At 33.4% G+C, this 20770-nt stretch overlaps 1 protein-coding gene across 1 annotated transcript in view; it reads right to left on the reverse strand.

Moving 5' to 3' along the window:
* PDGFC (platelet derived growth factor C) overlaps positions 1 to 20770 on the reverse strand; it is a 219674-nt gene that overhangs the window by 5245 nt on the left and 193659 nt on the right. The window contains exons 4-5 of the mRNA XM_003773113.4: positions 7469 to 7676; positions 1549 to 1766 (exon numbers count right to left, since the gene is read on the reverse strand). Of these exons, the coding sequence (XP_003773161.1) occupies positions 1549 to 1766; positions 7469 to 7676 (426 nt within the window). The remainder of the gene's footprint in view (positions 1 to 1548; positions 1767 to 7468; positions 7677 to 20770) is intronic.

Below are 20770 nucleotides of genomic sequence, written 5' to 3' on the forward strand. Positions count from 1 at the left end.
GACAATGATTCCCACCTGCTTCTTTCTATTTTATAGCTCTCTAAAATATGTATCATTTTACTGATGATGAAATTGAGACTCAAAGAACAAAGTAAATTCACAAATTAAGATCACAAACCTAGGAATTACCCATTTCTCCAAACTTTCTCAACCATACTATCCAGTTTATTATTTTTTTTAAAGGTTGTGTTTTCCTCCAGTAGGATAGATTAGGATTAAAAGGAAAGAAGATTTTAACAAATATATCATTTCAACAAAAGATTGTATTCCCTTACAAGATAATGAGTTTTCTGTCCCTGAGTCTCAAAGAAGAGGCTGAAGGATTGTTTATCTGGGGTGTTTTAAAGATTTCTACACTGGATGAAAAACTTCCTTGTTCTGTTTCTACTAAAACTATCAGACACTTCAATTGGAAAGCAGATATTTTTACTTCTGTACTCAACTCGAGATGCTTGTCAGGATCCTAGAATAAACAGCAATCCAGATGAGAAAGTGAACACAAAAATTCAATGGGCCTAGTTGAGCTACCATGTATAGAAATGTTTATAGCAAGACTGACATACTAAAATTGTATCTTGTTGGTTGATGATAACATTTGCTATCTCAAGAAAATAAAATGAAACATGGCTCCTGCTTTCATGTTGGAAATAACATAAACAACTTACCAGTTTATATATGTGTGTATATGTACACATACATATAAAACATAATATATACATGCACTTATAGATGTGTATGTTAATCTATGGCTATTTATAATAAGCTATTTATATCTATGTTTCTCTTACTACCTATTTATTTATAGCCTATAGCTAAATCATGATTAGTGTAGCTATGTGGACAGTTACATGACACACTAGATAGAGCACCATGTCTGGAGTAAGGAAAACCAAAATTCAAATCCACATTAATAAATTTACTAGCTATGTGATCCTTAACCTCTGTTTGCCTCAATGTACCTATTTATAAAATGGTCATAATAATAGTATTTATGTGCCAAGGTTGTTATGATAATAAAATGGTTTATTAGTATCAAAGAACTTAGCACAATGTCTGCCACAAAGTAAATGCTATAAAAATGTTAGCTAGTAGTAGCTGGACTCAGTTGGACTAGTAATGCTGGACTCAGTTGCCATATTTTTCATAATTATAATTTCAAATACTATAAATTCCAATACATAGGACCCCAATGGAACGCAGTATTCACATTAATTGAAATCTAAGTGTATCTTTTTTTTTAATATGCTAATAAGTTTGAAAATATCTTTCAAGAGTTTTGAGACATTAGTTTTCACTGAAGGCTTTAGAGTCTCACTGATTATCCAAAATGCACTTTAATATTAGAGAGTGGAAGAGTGTGCAGTCAGTAAAGGACTTTCATAAAACACAAACATATACATATACATACACATACATTAAAAAATAAATTTTCCTGATTTTAAAATAATGAAAGCAACTATCCTAATTTGTGTTTTAATATGTCATTGTGTTCTAGAATACACACAAAATACTTAAAAAGAAAAGTTGAAAAGGCATTAGTGAACCCACCTCGTGGTATTTTTTAGTGACTTTGCTTGGGATGCACTGACATTCATTACAGTTGTGTTGACAGCAGGCACAATTTCCACCACAGCGTTTTACCAGAAGGCAGCCAGGCCAGAAAATGGTATCAGTTCTCTTGAGTTCCTCCCTCAGGGACACTGAGAAGTTTCGAGGAGTGCAGCTGTACAGTCTTACCTCTTCTTTTAGAAGGTTCAGATCCACCACTGGAGGGTATAAAAAAACCCATAAATATATAAATGTTCATGCTTTGATTCTGAATGGACTTCACTGGTTTCCTTTCATCAGAAAACTAGTTATTTTGAACAATATCTCTAACAAAGTCCCTTCTTATTGTAGCTTTATTTCAAGGCTCTATGGTTCGCAAGCAGAACTTTCAGTCCATTTCCCCATTAACAAAGCTTCATTATAAGCTAGTAACCAATAAAGAGATACCATTGTACAATATGAAAAGGAGAGCCAACAAAACATTGAAAGCTATAAATAGGAATCTCTATAGAGAAAAAGAGGGCTACACCTTTTGACCCCACTGAAATAGAGACTAGGAGAGCTTGGGGCAAAGGCAAACTTATGTAAAATGATAAATACTTTGATTAAAAAAAAAACAACAACACTGTGACCTTTAAAGTGGATTACTGGCATGTTTGTAATTAATGAACAACTTATGGAAATTAAGCAAATGGAAAATTTGAAAGAACTTTTCTGGAAATGCATGCTATAGACCATCAAGGAAACAGAAAATAATCTCAAGACAGTTGAGAGATGTGAGTAGAAAAAGCAATGCATACTAGAACTTGACAAACAAAGAATAACTGACATTTCTGAAATGTGAATCTGACTTTTTCAGACCTCTACCCTTTTCTTCTTTCATGGACAAAAGGAATGCCTAATTGATTCTTATTGTTTCTATTCTTTTCATCAGTTGGTTAACAAGATTGTGTTTTATTCCTTAAAAGAATCCCTACTTATGAAGATAAAACAAAATAGCCTTTCATCAGACTATCAGTAAATTTTGAAAGAACTACTGTCCTTCATTGCCAAAGCTATTGCGTCAATACAATTTTAGTGAACCATAGTAGTGTATATGTGTATATCTGTGTTATATGTTATAGACATGCATGTCTGAGTAAAAATGAATGTCTATAACATGAGTATATGTTCATGTCATAATTATAGCTCCTATTTATAAATGATGAGAATGTCTTCAAGTTTCAACTATTATTTTACTTATTTCTATAGATATCAGATGCAGTCCAATTAAAATTGGAATAGGGTGACTCCTTCAAGTATTATTTCTAAGAATCTATAGGCTACTGTTTGTAGTGGCTAGAAGCTGGAAATTGAGTGGATGCCCATCAATTGGAGAATGGTTGGGTAAATTGTGGTATATGAATATTATGGAATATTATTTTTCTGTAAGAAATGACCAGCAAGATGAATACAGAGAAGCTTAGAGAGAATTACATGAACTGATGCTAAGTGAAATGAGCAGAACCGAGAGATCATTATATACGTCAACAACGATACTGTATGAAGATGTAATCTGATGGAAGTGGATTTCTTTGACAAAGAGACCTAATTCAGTTTCAATTGATCAATGATGGACAGAAGCAGCTACACCCAAAGAAAAAAAAAAACACTGGGAAATGAATGTAAACTGTTTGCATTTTTGTTTTTCTTCCCGGGTTATTTCTACCTTCTGAATCCAATTCTCCCTGTGCAACAAGAAAACTGTTTGGATCTGCACACATACATTGTATCTAGGATATACTAGGACATATTCAACATATATAGGACTGCTTGCCATCTAGGGGTGGGGGTGGAGGGTGGGAGGGAAAAATAGGAACAGAAGTGAGTGCAAGGGATGATGTTGTAAAAAAAAAATTACCCTGGCATGGATTCTGTCAATAAAAAGTTACTATAATAAAAAAAAAGAAAGAAAAAAAAAGAAAAAAAAGAATCTATAGGCTAAAATAACTGAATTAATTATCTTTAAATATTACATTGCAGTTATATTGAAAACACAACTTGAAAGGGGGAAATGATATAAGTGAATGATGAGTTATGTGTATGGTTAATTTTCTGACAGTGTTATCTATATATAAACTGATTTTGAAATTTCACTCAGGTCTTCCTTTGAAAAATAAAATAAAATACAAAGATTTGACCTAATGTTTTCATTATAATTTAATGAATGATCAAGCTGCATCTGATATAAAAAGGAGCTATTTCTTCTTAATATGCATGGGAAAGGCATATTATAGAATTTCAAGTCCTACTGAATTGCCAAATAGAGCAGGCACAGCCTTACTGAGAGGTAAACATTCCTGGACTTGACCATTTTCGTTCACTTATCCCAAGTTTCTTCCATTTTTGTTTTAAAAAAAGTATATAAGAAAATAAAAACAAAAATATGGCTGTATTTTAAATGTAAACATTCATTTTCAGGTAGAAAAGTTCCTTTATGAGGAAAATTGATGTTTTAAAGATTTAAGGAAAACTAGACTTCTCCTTTGGACTATGATGTGCCAAATTTAGTAATATGATTTGCTAGGTGAGTTAATTAACTTTCATGATATGAAATATTTAGCCTAAATTTAGTTGGTTAAAGAGAATGTTAGAGAGAATGGTAAGGTGGTTGGATAAAGAAAAAGGAATTATTTTACAATGCATTCAATTATATTTGATGCCATTTTAAAATCACTTATATTATTCCAAAATTTTTTCATTGTATTTAAATTGGGTTGTATCTCTAATATAGGCAGAAAGAAGTATGCTAACAGTTAAAACTTGAAAACATCATTATTTATAGAGAGAAGATATAATGATCATATATGTATATATATACACGCATATACATATATAAATGCATAAGCTCTCTTTTGTTCTTATCACTATATTTAATTTTGTCCACGTGGATCTGGCTGTGAGAATCAAGATTGAAGACTTCCATTTGAAGAGGGAAAAAGAAAGCCCTAAAGCAAAAATTGTCCAATGCTTATTTAAAGACCATACTTCTTTGGAGTGTGAATGAAGCTCTTAGCTTTCAAAGGACATTCATCTATCTCAAATGGATTTAAACACACTATATCATGAAAGTAGAAAAAAATGACTGTATATGTTCACTTTAAAATGTTTACTTAACCACAATAAAAGGTTAGATAGATTTCCCAAGTGAGCTAAGTTATGGTACCTGCTACAATGTGAAAATTTAAACATACTTTCAACTTAGCTTCCACTCATTTATCATGTTTGACACAAAAGTCAAAAGCCCTTTTTAAGTGCTAGCTAAGACTTACTTGGAAAATATGCTGTGTTTTTTTTGCAGTAGCAAGGTATGAATGAAAACCACTGAACCAGAAGAAGGAAGGTAGAGAAAAGGAACAGAAAAACAGCAAGGTGGAAATCTACTGCTTTAATATAGAATCATGGATTATTTTAAATTGCTTATTTCATGTTTGAAATTTCTCCTATTATCATATTTGAGTCTTCAAATTAATAGCATTTGAGCATAATTTGTAAATAGGACAATCTCAACATCTGTGCTAAAAAGTATTTTATTTATTTGCCATTAGATAATCTTTTTAACTCAAAGAATACAGAAAATGTCAACTTTATAGAACTGAAGAGAACTGAACATTTTTTTTCAGAATAAGAATCACCGAATCTTTACTGTCTTCAGATTATTTGGGAAATGGAGATAGAGAATCTTCTACTAAATATGTATATTTCAAATCTGATCCATGTATAATAGATAAACATGATTCATTCACACATGCCCACTTTTTCTAAAAATATGTCATCTTTACTATGCCACTATTAAAATTTTGAATGTTATTTCTAGCCCAAGTTTCTTTAATTTCAATTCACCAACAATCAGACAATTAAGTTTAGCATATAGCATGTTACTGGACTTTTAAATATAAAGATTATATTTAGAAATATTCTATTTATCCCATTATTCATTCTATTCAGACTACTGGTACACATATACAGCTCTAGGCTATTATGTTACACCCTCAGTAATGCAATCTGAGGGTGGTCCTTTTAAGATGAATGTGGTAACACCATGATCTGTTTATTCAGGGGAAAACCTATTTCAATGTCTAATTAGAAGCCTTTCAAAGTTCTACCCTTAGCTCCTTTGTAGATAATTGTCAAAGAGGGAGCTGGGTCTGTCTATATAGATGTTATCCCACACCTGCATTTTAGTTTATGTAAGGGTCCAAAAATATACACTACTTTTAACATACCTACTGTATGCTGAAAATGTTAATGCTTCTGGCAAATTATACAGTGCTTCAATGTGGAGAGTGCTAAATGAATATTTGAAAGCTCTGGTTCTGAGTTGGAAGCTTTTCACTTTAGCCTGCCCTCTGGTCAAATCTTTAGCTAGCTAGAGAGAGAGTGTGCATAGTTGAAGTAATAAAGACAGAGAAAGGAGCTTATTCGGCTCTGATCCAGAGATCAGCTGTCAGAAAACAAAAGCAAAACTAGACTAGAGTTAAGAACCATTTCATCCCCATCTCCTTCTGGCCAATTTAAAGGATAATCTACTTCAAATTTGCCAGTGCTGGGCTCTATTTATCCATGTTTCAGCTATGTTTGCAGATCTTCATTTTCTTGTTCTATGGTGGGAGAGAAGGGAAGTGTTGTCTATGTGCTATTCATCATCGAATCTTATAAATATGTAACAACTTTCAGCATCTGGAGGAGATTTGGCTGGCCGTGTACTTGAACACCAATTTCAAATACCAGAAAAAGGGAAACCATGCCTCTTGGCTTAAACAAAGTTTTCTAGTTGGGCAAGTCTGAACATGGTTTGTTGAGGTTATAACTCACTGATCCAAATAAACTTCAACTGTCAATGCAGCATAGGACAAGAATGTGGTTTCTTTATAGGAGGGTTTCAATGAATTGCCCAGGTACAATTTGCTCATGCAAATAACTCAAATGAACAAAAAGGTTGTGCCTCTCACACGAGTGATTATGTGACTACTATTTCACTCTCTGGGGATACCCTATATTTCTTTCTGAAGACTCAGTGATTAAAATAGAAATTACTTCTGATAATATAAATGCCAGATATTTTCTGCCTTTTTTCCCCTCAGTGTCTACTCATTTGGTTCAGTAAATAACACAAATTCTTGGAAATAAGAGTGAATAGTTATTTTTTTTCATCTAGTGGAAGTAATGGTGTATGTGTGTAAACATGTGCATATAAACATATGTAGATGAATGTGTATTTGTGTATAGGTATATGTTACATATATATGTGTGTATAAACATTCATACAAATATTTATTCATATACATATACACAGACATATATACATGTACATTGCATATACATGTATATATGTATATATTTACTTGTTTGTTTATGTAAAACCACTATCCTTGGTATCAATATTCTTGAAAGGAGACAGTTTTTATTAGTAGTAGCTATATATTCATGAATAGCCTCAGTAGCAATTTTATTGAGAAATTATTTTCTTCTGTTCATTTTTATTGACTTTTTGGATTCCAATGATCTAAGTTTAAGAAAAAACAATTACAACCTTAACCTGATCCCCTGCTTAAATGATCTAGAACATGAAGCTCTACAGGCCTTTCTTCCCCTCTCTCCAGCTTCAACTTACGATTATCAGGGTTCTCTTTAACCCTCTGAAGCACAGGTTATGTCTTAAACTATTTCTGAATTGCTGCGTTTTTTTTAAGAGAAGAAAATAGGAGGAGCCATCTGAATCCAATTTCTAAGGGAAAAGAGGTGAGGGTCATGCACATACAGTCTTTAATCTCCTAGACTGTTGAGTTATTTTAAATATTTATTTGTATTAACCCCTTTACAGTTGGAGCAGTTATTAGAAAACATACAATGAGTTTTGATATCTAAGAGGAGAGGTTACCTCGGGATTTTCGTCCAAGAACATAAGCTTTTCCAAGGAGTTGCCATGTTGGCCTGTATAAGTCTTCTAGGTCAAGTTGCCACCTATCCGGTTCAAGGTAGCGGATCAGTTCTTCCAAAGTACTAAAGGCAGCTATGGCATTGTTAAGCAAATCTAGTGGCAATGCTGAGGGGGGTAACACTGAAGGACTGATAGCTTCTGTGTGGTGCTGAAAAGAAAACAAACAATTCATTGACTCTTCCAGTTATAATGCCTATATTCCTTCTGCATTTGTACTAAGAAAGAGTAAGTATTGTTAAATGATACTCACCAGAAATCAGCAGTAATTATTTTTGTAAGATCTAAGATGATCTTTAATTTTCCTTTTTCATGGTGATTATGGAAATGATAATAATAACAATAATCGCCATGTATTTATATAGCACTTAACAATTTCCAAAATGCTTTCCCCACAATATCTCTTTACATGTAAGTGCTTTACATCTAGTTCATTTTTACAGATGAAGAAGCAATTTAATTCACAGAGGTCAAGTCACTTTTTCACAGATGAATTATCACCTACTTTAGGAGCTGAGAATTTGAACTTAGTCCTCCTGTCTCAAAAATCTAGCACTCTTTCTACATCACCATGCTTCAGAGGATCATAAACTTTAATCTTCACAAATTAAGGCAGATTGGGATAGTTGATGTTCAAATAGAAAACACAAAATGCTCCAATTCTCAACTGTGGACATTAAGTAAAAATCAAAGAGTTGGGGAAGGACCCTGAGCTTTTGAATAGGGGATAATTTTCATTATTATGAAGTTTTTAGCTCATGCAATAGGGATATCTGCATTGGAAGAGCAGAATGGGATGAGAATACTGTTAATAAAGTGAACAAGGTGGAAAGGTAGTTAAGGAAAGGAATAAATTAGAATGTGATAGTAATGTTTTGACATTTACCAAAACATCCCAATCTATTCATTCTAATTAGGTAGTCTAAATTATCATATCACAAGTGATCATCCAGCTGCTCCTGGAAGATCCTTTGCAAATAAGAAAAAAGAAGTCTACATAATTGTTCAGGACCACATAGCAAGTCATTGTTAGAGTTAAGACTACTCTCTATTCATTGTCCATGCCTTTTTTCATGGAAAGTCTTCTAGCTGTTACCTACAAAAGTCCTGATGCTGCTACAGCAGTTCTCAAAATTGCTCTCCCTTGATGGCATTCACCAAACTATGATTTAAAGTTAAAAGAGATCCTTAGAGATTGCATGGTTCAACTCCTACCTGCAGTCAAGATTTCACTTTATGATTATATGTTTGATAATGTTGACTACAAAAAAACATTGAATTAAAACAAAACTCTATCCTTTCATTTCTGAAAAAAATCAAAACAGTTTTATAAAACATTATCAACCCTATTACCTCAGTTAGAATTAGATTTTACAGACTTCCTTCACTTATTAAACCACTTGAAAAAGTCCCAAAGAATAAGTAGGAAAAATAAAGTTTAGCTAGATTTTTGCATTGTCTGAAGAATCAACCAAACAACAATTTAAAAAGGGAAAAAAAATCCCCACCACAAATTTTACTTTAAAAGATTCAAGAACTAGACATGTAATTTAACCCTCCTGAATTCCAGCTGCATATTTGTTTCCAAATAGAAACCTATGAGTATCATTGCTAATAATATCAAGTTTACAGGTATAACCATTAATAGAATTATAGATCTGAAAGAAAATTACTTTGGTTTCAGTACTGTATGGTGCCACTGGCTGACCTTACACTTTATCAGAAATTACAAATTTAGACTAACACAAATACAGTAGTTAAATCTGAATTTAAAGGGATATTATTTACATTCATTGACAACTCTTCCAAGGCATGATGTTGTTTGGGCAGTCATTGCAATACACTACTCTGCCAGTATCAGTACTCAACTCAAGGACGTTCAGAATGGCTTTTCCTGAATAAATTATCCAAGACCTCCACAATCAGGTGCCAAACTTTCCTTCCAGTTGCATCTCATACCATTCCCTTGCATGTACTTTATGTTTTAGTCCAACAAGATAATTCTTCACATCTCATTTTTGTTTTATCCTCTTCTACCTTTGTATTTTTTCTTTCCCCATATTTAGAATGGATTTTTCCACTTTTTGAAGTTTCTCTTTGTTACGAAGACTTAGTTCAGTTTATGGACATTTACCCTGATGTTTTCCTATTCAGCTAAATTAGATGTTCTCTTGTGCTCAGAATATTTCTTAACAGCTGTTTTCCTTATCTTTGAGTTTAATATATGCTCTTTTATCATAGATATTATATATAAAACTTTCTTCTCTCAGATGCTATTCCAACCCAGATTAAAAGATACTTGAGATGGGTAGCTAGGTGGTGCAGTGGGTAGAGCACCAGCCCTAAAGTCAGGAAGACCTGAGTTTAAATCTGGTCTCAGACACTATCTAGCCATGTGACCCTGGGCAACTCACTTAGCCCCAATTACCTTAGAAAAAGAAAAAAAAAAATCTACTTGAGAAAAGGTTCTATATAATATCTGTCTTTTAGAATTTAGATTCCTAATATCTAGTATAATATTTTGAATCAAATAGACACAATGACTTTTTAGATAGTGAGTTTTGTTGTATATAAATATATATTAAAAATATTATTCTGAGAAGGGAATTCTAAATTTATCCAAACTACCAAAGGGGACCATGACACAAAAAAAGTTAATATATTCCCTCATAAAAAAGAGCAATATTTTAAAATAAATAAAATAAAAATCTTATTCCTATAAAAATACTCTTTCTAAAATAATATAAACTGTGAAATGAGACACAATTCCAATGGGGTACAATTCAATTTGAGGGGGAAGGGAAAAGTTCCTAGGCATATTTGACATTCAAGGATTCTTTTCTTTGGGTGTGCTCAGGCCTCAGGGCCTCAAGATGGCAGAAGTTCAATTGTTGGATTTGGATGAATCATTTGGTATGTATTACCACATTCATGAAATGGTTCACTGACAGAAAAATCAAACATTTAAAAATTAAAAATTTAATTATATGAAAATTTCTGAGCAATCTATTTCAGATTTCATTGGAATTTCGGAATCAGTGTAGTAAGACCCAACAAAGAAACCACTTGAATCTATTAAAGGATATCCTCATGACTCTTTGCCTCACCCACTTAGTTCAAGGAAGAATAAAACCAGTTCCTTTTGTAAGTTCTTCTTTTCTAATAAGGCAAAATGTATTCACCCAAAGGAGAAAGGAAGTTAAAAGAAAGGAAATAGGAAGAAACTTCTGACATTATTTCTTCTGTTTTGTTTCCTCTAACAAAATACCACTAATTAGTAATGACTGAAAAGTTTTCTAGAATCCTTTTTTCCCCCTCTGCTTTTCAGTTTCTGGAACACTGCGACTTGGTGCATTTTTATTTTAAAATATTGAATGTTTATCATGCATTATTAGTTAGCTAATTAGATCTAGACATGTGTCAACACTTGGATTTACTACCCTAACCAAGCTGTGTTTCAATTTTCATTATTATTACTATTTCCATTTTGAAGAGCATCAAAATATTCATTATCATTTCATTCTCTCAAGAAGGAAACAATTTCACATTATATAATAATAGAATTCAAAGTAATAAGCATATTTCAAGATTTAATTTCTTGGTCTAGTGCTATGTTATTCAAGAACTTTCTTAATGTCAGTCATTATTATTTTTTAAAAAAAAGATATTATATGATTCTCTCCATCACAGAATAAGTTGGAAGTTCCATACCTTCCCACTTTGATTCTACAAAAAAATAATGATCATGGTACTATTTATGAAGAAGTTTTGTATAGAGAGGTAATATATATATGTGTGTGTGTGTGTGTGTGTGTGTGTGTGTGTGTTAGAAAGAATACTGAATCTAGAGACAGAGGGCTCCAAATCAAATTCTGAATCTGTTTGGGAAAAAAGACTTAAATTCTCTATCCAGTAATTTCCTTACCTATAAAGTAAGGGATTGAAATAATGTATAGTTCTGGTTTTAATCCCTATAATCTTTGGCAGAGAGAGAAAGCAAAAGAGAGAGAAAGAAAGCAAGAGAGAGAGAGCAAGAGTGAGAGCGAGAACAAGAGAGAGAGAGAGAGAGAGAGAGAGAGAGAGAGAGAGAGAGAGAGGAGGGAAGGGGGAGGGAGAGAAGGAGGGAGAGAGAGAGAGAGAGAGAGAGGGAGAGAGAGAGAGAAAGGGAGGCAGAGATTGTTTAATTATGTATAATATCAAGTAAAAGCTGTATCTTGTCATTTTTCTTCTGAATGAGATACATCTAAAGAAGCATATTAGGGAGCAGTAGAAAAAGTATTGACTGTAAGTTAAGATCTCAGGTGAGAGTGTTCAATTGTGTTACTGTGTGACCATATTATCAAGCCTTTCTGATCCTCAGTTTTTTGTCTCTTACCCATCCATTTTTCCTCATCTGTAAAATGGTAGAGATGGGTATGAGAAGACTGTGAATAAGGAAGGCCCAAGGTTGCTAAATTGCCCATGAAGCTCATTCTTATATATTTCAATATTTTTTTCAAGAAAAGATCAGCAGGCACAAACATGAAAAGTACCACATAACATCAAAGAAAATGAAAATAATTATATTTGGACAGGAAAAAGTTCATTACTGAACTTTCTTTCTTGAGTCATTCTTGAATCAGCTGTCTGCTACTGACTTGTCTGAGCTGATATTAAAATTAGTATAAATCTAGAAGAAGAATATGCTGAGGAAAACAATGTATGGCATGCATTTGAAACAATTTAATCTCTACCCAATTAAAGAAATTATTAACAACAAAAAATGAATGCTAGAAAAGAAAGGGAATAGGTAGGTGGTTACCTATTTCTATGGGTAGTTAGAATTCTAAGTCTGGAGTCAGGAAGATTCATCTTTTTAAGTCCAAATTTGTCCTCCATCACTTGTGAACTATGTGGTCCAGAGCTAGGCACTTAACCCTCTCAGCTTTCTCAACTATACAAAGAATTGGAGAATGAAATATCAACCACTCCAATATCTTTGCCAAGAAAACCCCAAATGGGGTGCCAAAAACTTAGACACTACTGAAAAAAATGACAACCACAAGACTAAAAAAGAGCAACTTGCTCCACTAATAGCAGCAATTCTATACAAAAGTTTAAGTAATGTAAATTAATCCCAATAACAACGCTGAAAGGGTCTATAACAGTTCTTTATATATTTGCCAAGCAAAAGATTTTAGCAATCAGAAGCAATAGCAGTTTATAATATAAACTCCTTAGTAATACCTGATCTATAGTAGAACAGTAGAAGACCATGAGTATTAGTGTCTCCTAAAACAGGGAGAAGCTATGGATGACAAAAAAATATTCAATAAGAGACTTGATTAACTGATCACAATGGCATTTATGAATTTAGGATGAAGAGAGAAGACAACATATACAATTTTAAAAAGAAGAAACAAATCTGCAAATATTTTTATCACTAAATATTGTAACCTTCAAGAATAATGGAATTGCTGGATTTAGTCTTTAGTTATCACAGTCATGATGTGTTTATAGAGAAAAGAGAAGTGAAAATAAGAGAAGAAAGATGAGGAAAGTGTTGAGATTAGATTAAAATACATAAAGAAGGCAACATAATTCTGAGAGCACTGAGATATCCATTAACAAGGCATCTTAGAAGAAACCAAAGGCCTTGAAAAATTTGAAAAACAAGAACACTAACAACAACTTAGAAAATACTGATAGTTAACTTATGCAATGATTGCTGATATAATACTTTTGTGATAACCATCTTAGAATATATTAACAACATCATTGGGGGGAATATTAATAGAGAATTTGTTTTTGCAAGTGACAGTCCATAATTCACCATATCTTTATCATCATACAATTTACTAAAAGATACAGAGAATACAAGAATATATTCAACTATCGTTGTCTATTTTTAAAGTACATTTGATTCAGCAAACCAAAATTCTCCCTATAAGTTCTAATTCCAAAGTGTTTCCCTTCCATACTCCCAAATCTTTTAAGATTCCTTGAAAGCTACAATAAAGATAACCCCGCTCAACAACTTCTCTGATCATAAACATCAAGTGAGTCATAAAGTGTGGAGACTTATGTTTGCCAAAGATGTCTACCTGATGGAAGAAATCTAGCACACATTCCAAATTGAAAAGGATTTCTGCCTGGATAGTAAGGTCTCCTAGATTCAACAAGCACAATGTCACCCATCTGTAAGTAGGTGTTTCAGATGATAGAACTATAAAGAGGCTTCTGAGAGTGATTCATAAGGGATAGGATGGAAGATTCCAGCTAACCAGATTATAATATAGAGTTAAGTGAATAACCTATGAAGATTGTCTATCCATATATATACGCATAGGACAGAGAGTACACAAATGGACAGAGTGGCCCAGAATTAAACAGAAGTATATTATAGGATGGGTTGCCTTCAGGAAATTAAAACAAACAAACAAACAAAAAAGCAACTGTTTTAATGATTTCAAGTTTCTCTAAGAAACAAAGGTCCATTTTAGTAATATTACTATATGTTCTTATATGACTTTGAAAAAAGGAACACAGTTATTTCTGAAGATTTAAAAAAGTATCACACAGAAGGCAATGGAGCAATGGACAGGAGATATGAACAGGTTATAATATGTAATGAAGGGGAAACTTCAAAAAAGAAGAAGAAAAGATTTTAATCAAAGAATGGGTTTGAGGCTAAAGATGATAGGCTACAATAGAAGACCTGGATTTGAAAATCACCTTTGTCACTATTGACCTGTGACCTTGGACAACTCATTTAACCCTTATGCCTAAGTTGCTACTTATAAAAAATGAGAGGGTTGAAGTAGGTGACAATAAGATTTATTCCAGCTCTGGGAGGGATGGAGGTGAGGAAGGAGGGAGCAAGATGTTACAATCCCCTAGCAAGGGTGAGAGATAAAAGATGGGTCAAGTACTCCACTGGTATCCTTGTAGTGACAATAAATGTTAGAAAGGACTTTCAGAATATTGGGTGGATGTTTTGAGACTAATTTATGGGAGAACATGAGCAAGAGCCACATAAGATGGAGAGGTAGGCATTTGTCATTGCTTATAAGGCTCGATTGTTTCTGATTCTGTAAGCCCCATGGACCATAGCATGCCAGAGTTATCCATTGAGTTTTCTTGGCAAAGATACTGGAATAGTTTGTCATTTCTCTTTTTTGCTTAGGGAAACTGAGATAAAGTTAAATCAGAGACACATAATCAGTAGATATCTGAGACTGTATTTGAACTTGGATCTTGCTGTTGGGACTATGAACCCAACATTCTATCCACTGAGCCACCTAGCTGTTTCCAAAGGTGTACATAGTGACATTTAAATTAGGAGGCTAATATGTGAATTCAAAATATGAAATAAGTGTGTAGGACTCTGAAAACACCCACAAATGTCACCTAGAATCATCCATTCTTTTCTTCTTCCTATTTGTATTCTTTTGCCTTTTATTCATTCCTACCACACCTGTGTTTTGCTTTTGTGTGCTACATCCATCAATCTGCCCTCCCTTCTGTCAGAGCCGCCTATCTCTTTACTTACTCTCTTCCTCTTGCTTTCCTGTTAGATAAGGTAGATTTCTCTATTTAAGGAATATAGAGCTAATACTGATGAGAATAAGGTTCAAGCATTGCCCATTACTCACCTTTCCATCTTCCCCTTCCCTGTAATATATTTTTTGTGCCTCTTCATATGAAATAATTTATCTAATTGCACCACTCCCTTCCTTCTGTGTCCAATGTACTTCTATTTCTCATTCCTTAATTATTTTTAATATACATAAGTATATTTCTCCTTTGTTCTATTAGTGATAACAATTTTTCAGAATTACAAGTATAATCTTCCCATGTAGGGATGTAAATAGTTTGAATCTCTTCTTACCTGCTTATTCTTCTCCTGGGTCTTGATATTAGAGATAAAAGTTTTGGTTTAATTCTGGTCTTCTTATGAAAGCTTAAAATCCTTCTATTTCATTAACTGACCATTTCCCCCATTAATATTATACTTAATTTAGAAAGGTAAGTGATTCTTGGTTGTAGTCTTAGCTCCTTTGCCTACTACAACAGCATATTCCATGACATTTGATCTTAATGTTGCCTTGGCTAAGTCCTGTGTAATCCTGATTGTGGCTCCCAATATTTGAATTGTTTCTTTCTAGACAGTTGGAGTAGTTTTTCCTTGATATGATAGTTCCCAATTTGGGATCTCTCTCTCTCTCTCTCTCTCTCTCTCTCTCTCTCTCTCTCTGTATATGTGTGTGTGTGTGTATGTGTGTGTGTGTGTGTGTGTGTGTGTGTGTATGTCTGTCTCCCCTTTTCTTCCCTCCCAACCTTTTTCCTTTCTTTTAAATCTGAGCTCTGATCCCAGGGTGGAAGGATTAGTTTTCTTAAGCCTGTGGCTATAGGCCTTGACTGTTTACCTGGTGCTTCTCTGATGTAAGGGTCTGGCAGCTACCTGGTGTTGAGCTGAAGTCCTACTAGTGGTGACTGGTATATCCTGAGGCTGGGGGGGGGGGGGGGCGGGTTTCCTGCATTTCCCTGGGGCTATATTGAAACATGCAGTTAGTCTCTGGCAGCTGGAGGATGCTTGCTTATCTGCCTGGGACTGTCCCAAAGCATGCCTGACAGCTGGAGGATGACTGCCTGCCCCAGGGCTGCATGAAAGCATAAGTGTCCTCAGAGCTGGACTTTGCCAATTTCCGTGGGTATACATGGCAGTGTGAGGGAGGAGGGAAAAAGAAGTATCCTGATGTTGGTCTTTGACAGCTCCACCAAACTGGACCTCACAATAACACACTGGGGTTTCTAAATCCTACAATCTTAATCTGAATATTGTATTGGATACTTTCTTACCTGATTAACTTTAGGACTTGGTTTCTTCATTTATAAAATGGTAAACTATGTAGGAATTCTTAATCTTTGTGTATCATACATTACTTTGACAGTTGGTAAAATCTATAAATGTCTTCTTAGAAAAATATTTTTATCTGAACTGAATTACAGTATTACAAAGAAAACTAATTATTATTGAAATGCAATTATTTAAATATCTTTTTAAAAGTAAATTCAAAGATCTCACATTAGGAACCACTGAACTAAACAATCTCTAAAATGCTTTCCAGTTGTAAATCAAAAATCTCCTTATTTTCAGCCTCATTCCTATAAGTAGAATAAATTTTAGTTCTAAAGCTCAATATTCTCTTGAAAAGAAAAAAAAAAGTAAAGAACTTGCCACTTTAAACCACAGAGTTAAGGAGAAAAAAAGAAAAATGTCCATAATGACTGCCAACAGATCAGATTCTTCAAGGGTTAGTGTAACCTGCAGGATGTATTCCTACTTTTATTTATGGAAAAAAAAATACACACTTGTGATCACTGGGCAAAACATAGCTCTGGATGACATCTGGAAGTTCAAGGCAACAAAGTTTGCTGCCAAAACCAGTTTCCTAACTGATTTCTTCTCCAAAGTTACCCTTCTAAATCAATATTTTTGTGTGTTTTTAGTTTAGTTTGGTCAAGATATTTCAAGTCAGTTTCTTGCTTTTTCTCAGAAGAAAAGTAGATATTCTGTATGAAATATTACATATGATCTAAAGTTTAGATTCAAAACATTGCTAATTTTTATAAAGACCATAGTTTTCTTATCTCCAGAGAAGTGTATCTTGTCTTTTTATGAGAATTTTTGTGGCTAGTACCATTTTAAAAATATCTCATTTACAATGAATCTTCCTTAGATAAATATACACTACACAAACGTTTACCTTGTGTATCATAGCAACAGCTGCAAAATATTTAGGCCCCACAAAGATTTATGCGGCAGCTTTCTTAGCCAACCTCATACAATACATTTGAAACTGATAAGAAGCCTTTCCCCTCATGCATACCTACCAGAAGAGTTAGGAATGCTGATTAGACTTTATTGTTGCAGTTTAAAAAAAAAAAAAAGATAATCCAGGAGGTGGGAGGTGGGGAAAAAAGAGGGAAGAAGAATGTCTCCTATTATGTAATACCACCTCTTAAAGGTGTATCTAATCTCATTTAAGTTCTGTCAAGCTGTTATACTGTACATGTATCTGCATTTTAAAGAGTTTAAGAATCAGACAGGGCACACTGACAGAAATGACTGCCAGGATAAATCAACAAGAGGTTTTGAGAGACTTAAGAGTCCCTTAGAAGAATGTCCTCAGAGGTGGTTCTTTGCCCTCACCTTCACCCTTTCTTACGAGAAAACTTCCCCAAGATTGTCCAGAATAGGCTGGTAAGGTTTTAATACTATTTTTATACAAACACAGAAAAAGCAAACTCAACAAATACCAAACAGAATTTTTAAAAAATCAGTTTAGAGTAATTGGGGAAAATGAAAATCACAGTCCTTCAGGTGATCAGTCTTGGGCATGGTGACCAATTGGGCTGACACAAAGCTCTAATCTTTGAGAGATTTTCACTGATTTAAATTAAAAATATAAGTAAAGCAGTCAATATATACTAGATATTATTGATAAAGTATATAAAGTAATGTGCAACAATCAACACTTAAAATTCACAATTTTGAGAATCCTTTGTTTCTTTAAATCAAAACTGAAAGTTAAATTGAAGGGCCCTGGGCTTCAGACAAGCTCTAAATAACAGAAATGTCATACCTTTAATAAAATGTTAGAGAAGGGATAGAGGAAATAGATGAGTATTTGAGAAAAACTGTGTTCTAAATAAAAGCAAGATTATTTATCTATCAGAGATTTTAAACGTACTTTACTGTATGAAAAAATATATGGATTTAAAAAAAAAAGCTCTTGCTAACTAAATTTCAGTCAGAATGAAAATATCCTATAACCTCAAACTAATTATGTTTGTAGATTAAATTAGTACCATTTCCAAATATAACACCCCTCCCCCCCAAAAAAGCAACAGCAATCTGTCATCATCTGATCAATACACTTCCTAAAAATCTTTTTTTTTTCTTAAGGAAGAAAACAAAACAAACCCCCCTGAAAAACTCTGTACCAACTTTCATCATGAACCATGCTCTTAAAATGAGATTTTTTTCTCCCTGCTTCCTTTGAATACTGTCTCAAACCAAATGCATAATTGGTGGATAATAATGATATATAATTCTCTCTCTCTCACTCTCTCTCTCTCTCTCTCTCTCTCTCTCTCTCTCTTTCTCTCTCACACATACACACACACACACACACACACACACACACAATTTACCATGTAAGTGGGAAATAATCTCAAAGAGGAGGCACTAATTGAGATCAGGCCTCTTACAGAAAGTACTATTAGAGTTGAATGGTAAAAGAAACCAGAGAACCTAGGCAACAGAGATGAGCTGGGATAGAATTCCAGGCATGGGGGGAGTTGTTAACAAGACATGGAGATAAGAAATGGAGTGTTACATGTAATAAATAGGTCCGTATTAATTGAACAATAAGTTATGTAGAAAGGAGTAAAGTAGAAAACTGGAAAAGGAACAAGGACTTTAAAAGCTAAATAGAGAGCTTCATTTTGATCCTGGAGAGAACAGAAAACCATAGGAATTTATTAAGTAGGAAGGTATCTGGGTCAGATCTGTACTCTAGGAAAGATCAGTGGGAATTGGCAGAGAGATACTTAAAGCAGAAAGACTACATGGGATAAATAGAGCACTGTTTATATATATATATATATATATATATATGTATATATATATATATTAATGAAGGTTGAAAATGTGATTGTTTTGTTAAGTTACTATGGTAAATTCAAGAAAAAAAGATACAAAATTCTGAAATTATGTGGAATATCCAGAATTAATGGTAATTACTGCAACTCAAAAATCATTTTAGTTTTATATGAGATTTCTACTTATTTATTCTGAGAAAGTAACCACTCTAGAACATGAATCAATTTGCAAAGCATTTCTAAGCCTTAATCCTCATCAATTCTACAAGTGAATTTGCTACAACTAGCCAAATTTTAAACATGCTGTTACTTCCTTAAGCATATGATGTCAGATGCAGTTACAAATATTATAAAACCATTGTTAATCTTATATAAGCATACTCATTGTCTCCCATCCAACAAAAAGAGAGCTCTATAAGCAAAAGCAAAACCTCTTTACTATCTAATTCTGAGTTGTGCTTAACTTCTTCAACATTAGAGTTTTTGAAAATTATTATAGATCTTGAAAGCTGAGGAGCCATATCCCCAGAGGCAGAGTTGCCCACAAAATTCATAAATGTAGAAACATTTTAAGCTTAATAGATGTATGTGTATGAATAAGCATACATATTTTGCATGCTCATCTATATTGTATAAGTGAGCTAGTGTGGCAAAGTCATTAATTAGCAAGTTCATTTTTGAGCTAAGAAATTTGTTATCACTTATTCACTAGTGTCTCACTCTTCATGACCACATTCCAGGTTCTTCTGTGCTCCACTGTTTCCCAAGGTTGATTCATGTTCATGTTCATTGTTTCCATGACACTATTTATCCATCCCTTCCTTTTTAGTCCTCTTCTTTTTGCCTTCTATCTTTCCCAACATTAGAGTCTTTTCCAATGAATTCAGTCTTCTCATTATGTGGTCAAAGTATTTAAGCTTCTGTTTCAGCATCTGACCTTCCAGGCAGTGGTCTACTTTATTTTTTGAAATATTGACTGATTTGAATTGTGTTCAATTCTCTATCTCTGAGAGGGCTACCTGCTGAGAAAGTCACTTAAATTCTCAGCCTTAGATGAAGAGAGAATGGTATATGCTGTGTTGAAGGAGTTTCCTATTCTAGTAAGATAAGATATCCAGTTGTTATCCACACATATCAACACAGACACACATATATTAAGTATGTATGTAGGTAAGGTGCATGTATATTTATATGCTTCAGTCAATATATGTATATATATATATATATTTATATATTTTATTTACATATACATATTATATGTGTATATGTGTAAAAGCTATAATAGAGTACATGTGTGTATAGAGTATACACACAGAGAGACATGCACATATAATTTATATTTTGTTATCTAAGGGGAACTAATTTTGTTAAAATACACATTAAGAAATTTTATTTCATGATTTATTTTGATATGAGTCAAGTAGAGTAACATTGCCTACGTATATTGCTCAGTTTTCAATGATAAACACACCCAACATTCTTGTAACACAGACATGGCATATCACGGCTTGCCCTACCCTGCAGGGAAAGTCTTAGAACAAACTTTTTCTCCACTAAAACAGATTTTATATACAACACTAGTCTGGGAAGGTATGG

Source organism: Sarcophilus harrisii, chromosome 6, assembly GCF_902635505.1.
Source record: "Sarcophilus harrisii chromosome 6, mSarHar1.11, whole genome shotgun sequence".
Taxonomy (NCBI): domain Eukaryota; kingdom Metazoa; phylum Chordata; class Mammalia; order Dasyuromorphia; family Dasyuridae; genus Sarcophilus; species Sarcophilus harrisii.